The sequence below is a fragment of the Carex rostrata genome, chromosome 22 (genome assembly GCF_964058835.1).
Source record: "Carex rostrata chromosome 22, lpCarRost1.2, whole genome shotgun sequence".
Lineage (NCBI taxonomy): Eukaryota > Viridiplantae > Streptophyta > Magnoliopsida > Poales > Cyperaceae > Carex > Carex rostrata.
This window is the reverse complement of record NC_135939.1, coordinates 6,236,125-6,248,983: the sequence shown is the minus strand read 5'-3', so window position 1 is coordinate 6,248,983 and position 12,859 is coordinate 6,236,125. Positions and strand designations below refer to the sequence as shown.

At 33.9% G+C, this 12,859-nt stretch overlaps 1 protein-coding gene across 1 annotated transcript; it reads left to right on the top strand.

Annotated features, from left to right (window-relative positions):
* The first annotated feature begins 204 nt into the window (after positions 1-204).
* On the top strand, positions 205-3,617 carry LOC144574128 (cytochrome P450 85A1-like). The gene is made up of 9 exons (XM_078323992.1): positions 205-428; positions 1,197-1,518; positions 1,966-2,115; positions 2,268-2,516; positions 2,606-2,692; positions 2,788-2,866; positions 2,949-3,055; positions 3,138-3,262; positions 3,382-3,617. Exons 1-9 carry the CDS (start codon positions 229-231, stop codon positions 3,479-3,481), a joined length of 1,419 nt encoding a protein of 472 aa, XP_078180118.1. The 5' UTR covers positions 205-228; the 3' UTR covers positions 3,482-3,617.
* Positions 3,618-12,859: the final 9,242 nt, after the last annotated feature.

Sequence of the window (12,859 nt, the reverse complement as noted above, 5' to 3'; positions counted from 1 at the left end):
GTAAACATCTATGAATAAATGGAAACACAGACTGTCCAACATTCTATTAATTAGCTCAAGTCTGCACAAAGAGGATGTATAATTTTCCAAGTGAACATTGTACCTAGCACCTAGCTAGCTTATTACCAGCTTCTAGTCTTAATTGATATGCTTTTCAAATAAGAAAAGAATGTTATCAAACCATTCTTTTTTTTTTTTTTTTTTTTTTTTTGCAGGACCTAATAAAAAATGGAGATTTTGGACATGGGTCAGGGGCTTATTTTTGTGTTAGGGTTCATACTACCTATACTGATAGTGAGATGGATAAACCACATAGTGAGGTACAAGAAAAAGAGATTGCCTCCTGGTACCATGGGATGGCCTGTGATTGGCCAGACATTTAATTTCATGAAGGAAGGTCCAGATTTTATGAAAAACAGGAGAAAATGGTAAGTTAGAATGATCAAAATGAATCCTAGTTAAAATTCAGTGCTTAGAAATATGTGCAAAAATGAGTCATGGATGATTTCTCATGCAATGAGAAGTACTTTTCTTGCTTTCATGACTAAAAAATAGTTATGCCATCTGGAGTTTTTATTTTATTTTATTTTATCATATTAGTTTAAGGTACAAATCTATAGGAGCATAAAATCCATTTTAAAATCTCAACCTAAGAACCGACCTTTGATCTAGTGACGAATGCACATCCTCTGATGTGATAAGGTCATGGGTTCAAAATCAATAGGAGCAATAAACACTTTTACAATGTTCCATATTTTCTAGGATTTTGTTTCGTATATGGGATAATTCAGAATAAATTTATCACAATTTTTTATTGGAAATAACTCTGTTCTTGAATTATTCCATATTGTAGCCTTTTTTTGATATATTTTAACATGCTAATGTATGTGATGATGAAAAGTCCAGCTGAAGGGTTCTATTATGAGAATTATTTTATATATTTTTTCTCAAAATAATGTATTTACATTTAAATATAAATACACAACCCGTCTCAAGTCAGGAAAAAGGAGAAGGGTCGTGATAGGCGTGACGAGTTAGCTGTCAAAAAAACTGCCTTTTTTATGAAAATGAAATCCAAAACTCCGGTTTGGTTTCATTTCTAGCCTACCCTAACTTGCTTGGGACTAAATACTTGATTGTTATTGTTATTGTTGTTGTAATGTATTTATATTTACAATTGTTTCAACAATGATCAGGTACGGCGACTTGTTCAAAACTCACATATTGGGATGCCCTACAGTAGTTTGCATGGATCCAGACATAAACAAACAAATCCTAAACAGCGAAAGCAAGGGGTTTATACCGGGTTACCCCCAGGCAATGCTGGATATACTCGGCGAATGGAATACTGCAGCCGTACACGGGGCTCCACATAAGGCCATGAGGGGTGTTTTGCTCTCTCTTGTAAGCCCTCCTATGATCAGGGACCATCTTTTGCCTAAGATTGATGCCTTCATGAAATCTTTTCTCTCTGACATGGGTGGTAAAGTTGTTGATATCCAAGCTAAAACTAAAGAGGTAAAGAAGCTATATATGTTTTTGCAATTCTTATCTTACTACTTGTAAAATATTGCAGTCCTGTTCAGAATTAGTTTCCAGGCTTCCAGCATTGACTCATTGGCATCTCACATCACCAAGGACCTATCACAGACCCGGTACCAACTGGTACAAATAAAGGCAACAAAATTTCAATATATAACAGCACTGCCTTTTGAATTATTACAACATTTGTTAGCAAGTAAACACTGTTGAACTTGCTGTTATCCATCTCTTACTGGTACCAGTTGTATCCCATGTCCAATTGCTAGCCCTGGAGCCACCATTTGCAGAGGAATGTAATCCAAATCAACTGGCAACCAATACTTCATTTTCTACCAGAATTTTTTTTTTGACAGGGCCTATGTTTGAATTAGCATCTCAAAGCTTATTCTGGTTTTAACAAGTTACTTGAATGTGTAAATCCAGATGGCGTTGCTCTCATCGTTAAAGCAGATAGCTAGCATAGAAGGGGGTCCACTTGCGCAGTCTCTAAAAACCGAGTTGTACCAACTTGCATTGGGGACTCTTGCCTTGCCCATCAATTTTCCCGGCTCGAACTATCGCCTAGGCTTGCAGGTTAAAAACAAATGAATAAATTGTTCACAAGTAGAACTTAATAATAGCAATTACTGCAAAAACAATATATTAGGCAGCGATGAAATTCTATGAAACATAACACAGAGGAAACAACTGATTTGTTAATTTATCAAAATGGTTTATTGAATCAGGCAAGGCGAAGGCTGGTGAGCATGTTGAGAGAAATGATAGAGGAGAGAAGAGTTTCACAGACATCATACAATGACATGCTAGACAACCTCCTAAACAGTGATGAAACTACAAAATTAAAGCTCGCCGATGACCAAATTATCGACTTGATTATTACTCTAATATATTCAGGCTATGAGACCATGTCTACAACTTCTATGATGGCCATTAAATATCTCCATGACCATCCGAAGGCCCTACTCGAGCTCCGAGTAATACACACACACACACTTACACTTACACTTCTTTCATTCTTTTCTCCTTTTTATAATTTGGGGATATTGCATTTGTTTATGTACAGAGAGAAAACTTGGAAATACGAAAGGGGAAGCCTGCTGATTATACAATCAATTATAATGACTATAAATCTATGATTTTTACTCGTGCTGTAAGTTATATCGTGTCATTAATTTATCGATCACTACATTTTTTTAGCTTGAAACTTGGATGAGAAAACCAAATTTCTGTTTTATAAAATTTTAGGTTGTGTATGAGACGCTTCGAATGGCAACTGTGGTGAATGGTCTTCTAAGAAAGCTTACTCAAGATGTTGAGTTGAAAGGTAATTTTACAATAAAAACTAAAAAGGACATTGATATTTGTAGCCAAAGTAAATATGGATTAATTTCTTAAATTGTAAATAGGATTTGTTATCCCAAAAGGATGGAGAATTTATGTTTACACCAGAGAAATCAACTACAATCCAGAGACTTATTCGAGATCACTGCAGTTCAATCCATGGAGATGGCTGGTCAGTACAGAATGAGAGAAATCAATTATAATACACTTTAAATTCTAGCTTTCTGACAGAAATTTTCTTTTGGTTTAACTAGGAAAACAACCTAGAGTCACACCAGCATTTCATGCTGTTTGGGAGCGGAACTAGACTTTGTCCCGGTAAAGAAGTTGGTACAGTCGAGATCTGCACTTTTCTTCACTACATGGTTACTAGATACTGGTATATATCTTCTTCAATTTACCTTTGTAATTATTTTCTATAATGAACTGGTAACTCATAATCAATTCATTGAAGTCTAATATGTTATTATTGCTGGTGATATATATATATATATATAGGTGGAAGGAGGTAGGGAAGAACAACATAATGAAGTTTCCAAGAGTACAAGCACCAAATGGGTTGCATTTCAGATTAACTGAATATGAGAAATTTGAATGACAAAATTGAGAGGTGTTGTGTGAAAATAATGCTTTTTAATAAACAAGTGGATATACTGCCTGTTTACAATGCTTCTTAGAGAAGTCACTGAAGTGTAAAAATAATGCTAGATGCATTTTATGTTCACCAGAAGTTATCTGTTGAAATAATGCTAGAAGCATTTTAAACTAAAAATGAAAATATTGTTGAAATTTTGATATTGTAGTTTAATTTAATTATTTTTGTAATTGTTGGGTTAAATAGCCCTCTTCTTTCTAACAAGGACATGAAAAGGTGAACAGAGGATAAAAACGAAATAGAAAACCTGAAAAAATCTGAAAAAAATAGAAAAAAAATGCTCAAAATAGGAAAAAAAAACTTAGAATTTGAAAATAATATTTTTCAAACTCTTTAATTTTTCCCTCCAAAATCAAGAACCTTTTATGCTCAATTTTCTTTCAAAACAATAGACATGTCCTAAACGTGTTTGTTCCGTGTCACGATGTGTTTAAAACATACTAGGAACACGCATGTAATTATGTCAGATCTCTTGACATGCACGTCGAAGAACACGGCATGTCCAATGAACTCGTGCCGTGTGCACGTGCACATGCACATGCCAAACCAAATACACTTGGCCATCTCTTTAGGTTTAGGTTCTGCATGCGTACTTCTTAGTTCTTACATATATGGGCCATTAGGCTTTTTCTTAAAGGCAGCCCATTAGACCTTCCTTGGGCTAATGGGCTTTTTGCAGCCTTCTATTATAAAAAAGGGTCTTATATACCTGCTACAAACAAATGCTGTTTGGTTGCACAATTAACATAGAAAGAAAAAAAGTATAAACAGAATGATTCTCAACAGCTGAATCAGCTGAATTAATTGGTAGACCTCTGTTGATAGGATACTTTTAGGAGTTTGTTGAAGAATTAATGTGTAAATTTCATAAATGCCATCGCAGTCAGCATTTATGATCTTTATATAAGTATATATGACTAGTATATATAAATGCGACCAGAGGTTATTGTTAGGCCTAATATTACTATTATATTATAAGCTGATTAATTCGTGCAGAATCAAACTCTAAACCTACTCCAATCTGACTTAGACCTAGCTAGCTAGATAAGTAGATACTAGATAGGATGACAATCAGCAACGTTACGCAATTAATTAATATAAGAATTCAACTATTGTAAATTCCATGAATACCACACCCACACGGAACGGAAGTGAATTTACACATTTGAACAGTTTGTTATGGATTTCATAACTATTCTTCCTCCAAACTTCATTTCAGACTTGACTCATGACCAACTTAATTCATTTGAAATTATTGTATTTTAATATAAGATTTGAATACGTAGGTTATTTTCTATATTTTGATAAAAAAGTGAGATAGATACGCAAGGGCGATGCAGAGGCAGATTTTCAAGTTATAATAGTCAAACATCAAGTTTCATGTGGAGGTTAATCAAATAAAATTTTCACAAAAATATGGGGATCAATCTTGTAGTATTCATAGAATTTACTATAAATTAATTATATAACAAAAGCGGATCAAAATATGAAATTTTTGATAATGAATGGGGGCCAATTGGCCCATTCACGGTGAATGGCTCAGCTTCCAGATACGCAAGTCAAATTAAGCAACTTGCATGTATCCATAATTTGAATTTAAAATAAGAAAATTTAAACTGAAATTTACGGACACTCCACATCCGTTCGTTATTTTCACTACTTGTAGATCTCATCTCTGACGCATCATGCCTTCCTCTTTCTCTCTCGCTCGTCTCTATTTCTTTGAGCGGAGAGAAGAATGAGAGAGAAGAGGGAACTGAGCGGAGCCTACTGGAGCCGAGAGCGCGGTATCGTCGGAGCTCGGAATGTAAAGTTCTCATCTCGATCAAAGCACGACAATGAATAGATCCGATCGTCAAAGTGCGACGGCAGTCGAAAGAGCGAATCTGGTCGTTGAGCGAGATGAGGATTAAGGTATTAGAGTGATTATGAGTGTATATAAGTAGGATTAGAAGAGTAGATCTAGTTAAAAAGTAGATCTAAAAATTTAGAGGGTGATTAGAGTAATTTTAAATAATTTAGAGGATTTCGTAAAAATAAATGACTAGATTTAGGAATTAGAGTTGTTTGACTTGTTATAAATACGTTTTTATCAATCAAATTTTTAATAGACATTAAACCCACTAACCTTAATAGAAGCTGAAATTTACGACACACCTTTACTTAAGTGTGTATAGATATCTCATATTTTGTGTGACCGACGTGTTCGGTGCCTATCAGTGGTAGAGCCAGCTTAATCCAGGGGTAGGCAGTCGCCTACCCCTGGATTTTGGAATACGGTGCCAAGTTTGTATATAGTTGGTTTGGATTTGGATTTTTTTTATTTCTGGATTTGGATTTTGCCTATCTCTGAATTTGAGTTTTGCATACTCCTGACCGAGTCAGAGCATCTCGATTAGTGAAATTAGCCGAGTCGTTGTTACAAATTTGGCAGTCTTTCATCAATCTATTTTGTAATGCATTAAATTATTTTTATTAGGTTTAACTATTTAAAATAGACTTAATTTTAACAGAAGAGTCTTGTGAACCATACTTCAAAGTAAAATTTAATACTTCAATATTTCAAATTAAGTTTTGTATATTAATAATTTTTTCGAAAAATTGAGTTTTCGATGTAATTCAAAAATTTAATACTTCGGTAATTTACACCGGTCTATCTCGATTTTAATTCATGGTCAATTACCGATTCCGCTTCCAATGAAAATTATTTAATAATTTAAATAAAATAATAATAATTAATTTTGTCTATCTCTGATGAAAATCCTAGCTACGCCACTGGTGCCTATTCGGGGATAGCACAGGGGGCCGTATTATTTGAGCTTTGAGATTCGTGCATCACGTCTTTGAACGGTTGTAATTTTCCAAAATGTCACGCAGAATATGAGATATTTCAGAGGATGCGAATTCCCTGTACTTGGCTTTAATACAAAAACTGTACGATTAATATATAATTAATACTGGTAACAGTCTAATATTATCTCTGTCTAGCGTGTCCCTGTATATATAAATAGGACACGGGAAACTGAGAAATGAGAAGCAACAGTCAACAGAGACATAGTACTGTGTGGGAAGAAAAGAAAGCTAGGAGAGGATTTCTGTGTAGAGTGCCACGTTTCGATTTCTGCAGCAGCGAATCTGTACAGTCGTCTACTTTTTTTCTACTTTTTTCAAGGTCTCCAGTACATGCTACTCCAACACCTGACCATTTTCTGTACGGCTTCTGTGACGATCTCATGTAGATCGAGTCCACTAGCTGGGCCCGTGTCTGTTTCTTACTCTCTGACATTAGGCCCCACTCTGGGTTTTCCTATAAAAGATCGACACGCCGGCCTGCTCGTACTTTTGCACTGGAATTCAGGTACGAGGCACTGTTCTACACTGCAATCTGGCACGATGCACAAATATAAAGGCAACTTCTTTCCTTTCGATAAAAACACAAGCAGAGAAGCAATTCTATGATATCTAGCTCCAGTTGAAATTCCTTCGGGCTATCTACCACCACCAGTTGCAAATTTTGAATGTCTCTTCTATCATATATATATATATATATATATATATATATATATATATATATATATATGAGGAGGGTTCAAATGCCTCCATGTTTTTGTGCCTTCATTATGCCTCCATCTCTCTCCATCATTTTCAAAGTTCAAACAGTCGATCCGAACCGCTTAACCTAACCTTCATACTAAAATATGTTTGGAGACCAAATTTTATATTTTTAGATAGGTAAAAAAATACTGTTTTTAGATGGTTCAGATTTACTGATTTTGTACCTATCTAAGAAAATAGTAAAAAATTTCCTAAAAATATAAAATTTGGTCTCCAAACATATTTTAGTATGGAGGTTAGGTTGAACGGTTCGGATCGACTGTTTGAACTTTGAAAATGATGGAGAGAGATGGAGGCACAAAAACATGGAGGCATTTGAACCCTCCTCTATATATATATATATCTATACACACACACACACACACACACACACACACATATTTTATTGTTTTTCTACGTAGGGCCGCTAGTTCGTGAGTCGATTTGAGTTTGATTTTAAAAAAGTTTGCAATTAATTTGATTCGAAATTAATGTTAGTTTATAATAATCTAGAAGTCAATAATACGATAATTTATCATAAAGCTTTGTTCATGAATTGAATGTTTATTTATATATCATTTTGTTGCCTTGAGTATTATTGAATTTATGGATCATTTCGTGTTCATGACTGAAATTGTGAAACTCCATAATATAGATGATATATACTCTTAAAATGTCACTGACCAAGGTAATTAGCAGGAACACTAATTACCGCGATAAGGTTAGTATGTGGATTAAAAGATGGTTAAGTTTTACAAACCACCTGACACGAGATATCATTTTAATCACATAGATACATGTTCTAGGAACATGGTATTTGACAGACCCCGAATGAAACATTAAATAGAATTGTGTTTGTGTCATTTATGTTTTCATTCAGTGTCACGTTCTACAGTATGAGGTATTTATCGTTCCCACTGAGAAATATGTATGTGTGATTGTTATCTACCGCTGTCCGTAAAAAACAGTCATAACGGTAGCTTTTCCATATGTATAGCTTAGCTGAGGAAGTGATAGTTTACCAAGAATACTATTTGTCCCTCGCATCTCTATACGAGCTATGGCATCACTGGGCCCCTTGATAGAGTAAGATTATCTGCTAGCGGTATAATTACAAGAGTAATTATATTTGATAATCTGCTCAAGATCAAGAAAAGATTCAGTTAGCAAGGATGACACACATCTACCTTGAAACTAATCTGATAGCTATGAGACAGAAGAACAGACACAAGTAAATTGTTTACTGGATCGTGATATTGTACTGTACAGCATCATCTGTGTAATTGGATGGTCATGATGTGTTGCCAGATGCCACCCATGATTATAGAAGTTAAAACAGTTTTAACTCTATTTACCAACATAACACAGATCCTATTGGGTCACACCATATAGGAGTTAATCGGAGAATCTTATTGTGATTGATTATAAATTGGTTATGATCAATAGTAAGATGGTTATAATTAATTATACGTGTTATAATTAAATTATAAATGTTATGTAAAAATAACAAGCAAAAACATTGGTTAATTTATAAACGTGTGTGACACGTTGTATAAAAGTTAACCGGTTAATTTATAAATGTGCAGGACACGTTGTATAAATTACCGAAACAACAACCGCAAGAAAAATATATATAATTGTTCAGAATAATTATACGAATATTATTTGTATTCGGGCCGAGGGCATTCGGGTCTTTTCAGATTCGTCTTATCCGCATGACATGTCATCGATCCTATCCAGATGACACGTCATCGATACCGAAACAAACAACCGAAGAAAAATATATATAATTGTTCAGAATAATTATACGAATATTATTTGTATTCGGGCCGAGGGCATTCGGGTCTTTTCAGATTCGATCCTATCCGCATGACATGTCATCGATCCTATCCAGATGACACGTCATCGATCTTATCCACATGACATGTCATCCTTATCCATTCAATGGCATATCTTGTAAATAGGCATATGTTGAGGGGTATTTCGGTCTTTTGCGAACCTCCTCAAAAGCCTATAAATAGAGGGTTGCATGTAGAGAGAAAAATTGCTAATTCACTTGTATTGTTTCGTGCAGAATCGAATCGGTATTTTCTCTCTTTCTCGGTTTCTCTCCCAAATAGTGTTTCGGTTGAGAAAAGAAAGTTATACGTAGTTGACGTATAATCTTACGGGTTGTTGTGGAGTATATTTACAGGATCGATGAATAGTGTTTTACCGAATTTTGCGGCATGTTAGTTTTGCATATTGATGAAACCTAGCAACCGAAAATTCGTGTTTACGGGTTTTCATCTTTTCCCCGTAAATAGTGTTTTTGCAGAATTCCGCGGTTTACGGTATTTCTGGCAGAAGAAATAAACCGCTCTCCGGTTAGTCCTGGTGGATAACCGATAGAGGCATCAGACGTCTGATGCTCCGCTCCGAGTCGATTCCTTCCCTGGTGAGGCTCTACTCGCTCGGTCTGCATTCCAACTGTGATTTGGAAACAAGGTATAAATATGTTATATTAATCTATTTAATTTGTAAGTAGATTAAAGTTTTAGAAATCAATCATGGAGTAGATCTGTAAAAAAGATTAAATTGGGTTTTGATGTCAAAGGAATACTGAAGGTGGACCGCCTTGGAAAGTTTCCTGACATACCCCGTTTAATCCTGAGCTTAAGTTGGCCGTAGAAATTTTTGTTCTACGGTCATTCCGTACCTTAAGCCTAAAAGCGGTTTTTGGTTAGCACGCCGTAAACCCCAACAATTAATTCGTTCTGAAACAAATCAAATCAGATCGGTTCGAATCTTATTCAAATCAAACTCAAAATGAGTATAATTCAATTTGATTTGATTCGTTTGCAGCCCTAATTCTACGTACGTCGTGTCAATTAGGAGAAGACTTAACCCATAATTATCATCTAATTAAATTCCATTAGCATGTCGGATAGAATTAATTTAATTGTTCACACCAGCACTTAAACTTGTGAATACTTCATATTTTAAATGTTTTGAATTTTACTATCCGAAAATACTTTTATTGCTTATAAATTTTGCTGGTGTGAACAAATAAAAAAACAAGAACAACAACAAATTGATTAAAAAAAAATTCAATTTTTTTTTGCTAGGCTTTCAGAACACATACAATAACAAATTGATTCTGTTCTTAAATTTTTCTAGATAGACCGGTGTAAATTACCCTGCACCTTATCACCTTATTCCTCGTAAATATATATATAGAATTGGGTTACGGTGAGTTACGAAGTAAAGCGACTATTTTACTTCACGCTCATATTTTGTGATTTTAAAGTTCAAAATGTCGATCCGAACCGCCTCAACATGATCTCCATATTGAAATGTGCTTGGAGACCAAATTTTACATTTTTTGGATATTTTTTACTATTTATTAAGCCACTTTGAAAATCGCCGATCCAGCGGTCCAAATTTTTTTACTGTTTTTACAGTTCACCCGGATTTTCAGATTTTCAAAGTGGCTTAATAAATAGTAAAAAAATTCCAAAAAATGTAAAATTTAGTTTCCAAGCATATTTTAATATAGATTAAACATCTAATTAACGGTTTGGATCGGCTATTTGAACTTTGAAAATGAAGATATTGCGTGAAGTAAAAACGTGTTTTACTTCGCAACTCACCGTAGCCTTACTATATATATATATATAGATGAGCTACGGTGAGTTGCGAAGTAAAGCGACAATTTTACTTCACACTCATATTTTGCGATTTTAAAGTTCAAAACGTCGATCCGAACTGTTCATCTTGTTCTCCATATTGAAATGTGCTTGGAGACCAATACATTTTTTAGAATTTTTTTACTATTTATTAAACCACTTTGAAAATCGCAGATCCAGTGGTCCAGAAATTTTTACTGTTTTACTGTTCACACGAATTTTCAGATTTTCAAAGTGGCTTAATAAATAGTAAAAAAATTCTAAAAAATGTAAAATTTGGTCTCCAAGCACATTTCAATATGGAGATCACATTTAACGGTTCGGATCGACGTTTTGAACTTTGAAAATGAAGATATTGCTTAAAGTTGAAATATCGTAATATTTTACATGTGCATAGATAAAATGATGTAGATCATATCCAATGGTTTTATTTTGACTTTTAAGTTTCAAATTTTTAGTTATTAAAGTTTAAAAAAATAGAGGCATGATGGAGGCATTTGAACCCTCCTCTCTGAACAAAAGGTTGCAAGATAATTGGTCCAGTACATGAGCTCAAAAAATAAAATATATATATCTCCTTCACCTGCTTGTGATACTTTTTGATGATAATAATATATAAAAATATTATCACTGTGTACAATTTACCGACCCTATTATAACTGTGTACAATTTCAGCATTTTTTACTTTCTTTTCCGTTTTGCCCTTTTGGGCCTTCATTGCCTCCAGGCAATTATTTCTTTTCTTATGTCTTCACAGGGTTTCTTCTCAGAAACCCAACCACTGTAACCGATTATGGTTAATGTAAATGAGGGCTAGACCCCATTTAATTTCTCAAAAAAAAAACGTGCATGCTTTTTAAAAAATTTGTAGTTTTTTTTTCCGTCAAAACACATCATTCACGGTTTTTAAAGTAAAACCGTGTATGAAAATACTAATCCTACACATTTTATTATTATTAAAAACCGTGTATAACTCATATTTTTTTGGCTGGTTTTTTTCGCCAAAACACATCATACAAGGTTTTTTAAAAAAAAAAATCATCTCAGAAGCTGCGAAGTCGTGAGGGGGAATCGAACACTCGACATTTGGGTAACCAACAGTCTTAGGATTTTTTTCTAACCAATTGCATCATACACGGTTTCTAAAATAAAACCGTGTATGAAAACATTAATCCTACATGATTTTGTTATTATTAAAAACCATGTTTAATTCATTTTTTTTAAATCCAATGAAACTCTAGATCTGAATTCAAATTAAATACTAGATCTGAATACCCAAAACACTAAAGTAGATTTAGAAAAACCATAAATTTAAACACAACACAACACATACCAAAACCACTACATTTACCAATATAAATAACAATTAGAATTGCATTCACATATTATTAGTTACATGAATAACATTCTAACTAAAATAAATCAATAATAACAAGAAAAACCCTAAAATAAATAATTACCTGAACATTGCCTAAGAAAAACGTAGGGTAAAGGACAAAAAAAAAATATGAAAATTAGAAAAAACCCTAGATTACCTCGCGAGTTTTTTTTTTTTGAAAAGTGGTTATAAGTTGAAATTGGACACTCGAGCGCTGAGCTATGCTCGTTGGAATTTTCTTTGTCGAGATCGCCTTCTTAGTGGAGATATCGCCACTCTTACCTTATCCCTTGCCCTAGCCTTGCTTGTTTAGAAGATATGTCTGAGAGACATACATGTCCAGAAAAATAGATGCTTTAGAAATGAGAGATATGACTTAGAAAAAATAGATAAAGATGTATTATAACATGAAGCATGGATCGATGATGTGGTAAAGTTTGTATTTCTTGCATCACACACGGATTATGCAGTAAAACCGTGTATAATTTTTGAAGCATTCATATACGTCCGTCTGAAAATGCGCTCCAACTTTCATACATAGTTTTTAATAATGAACTGTGTACAATTGGGTCCAATTATACACGGTTTATTAATAAAGATCTGTGTTTGAATATTGTAGCACATTTATGCAAAGTTCATTATTAATAAACGATGTATGAATGTTGGAGAAATTTTTCGGAA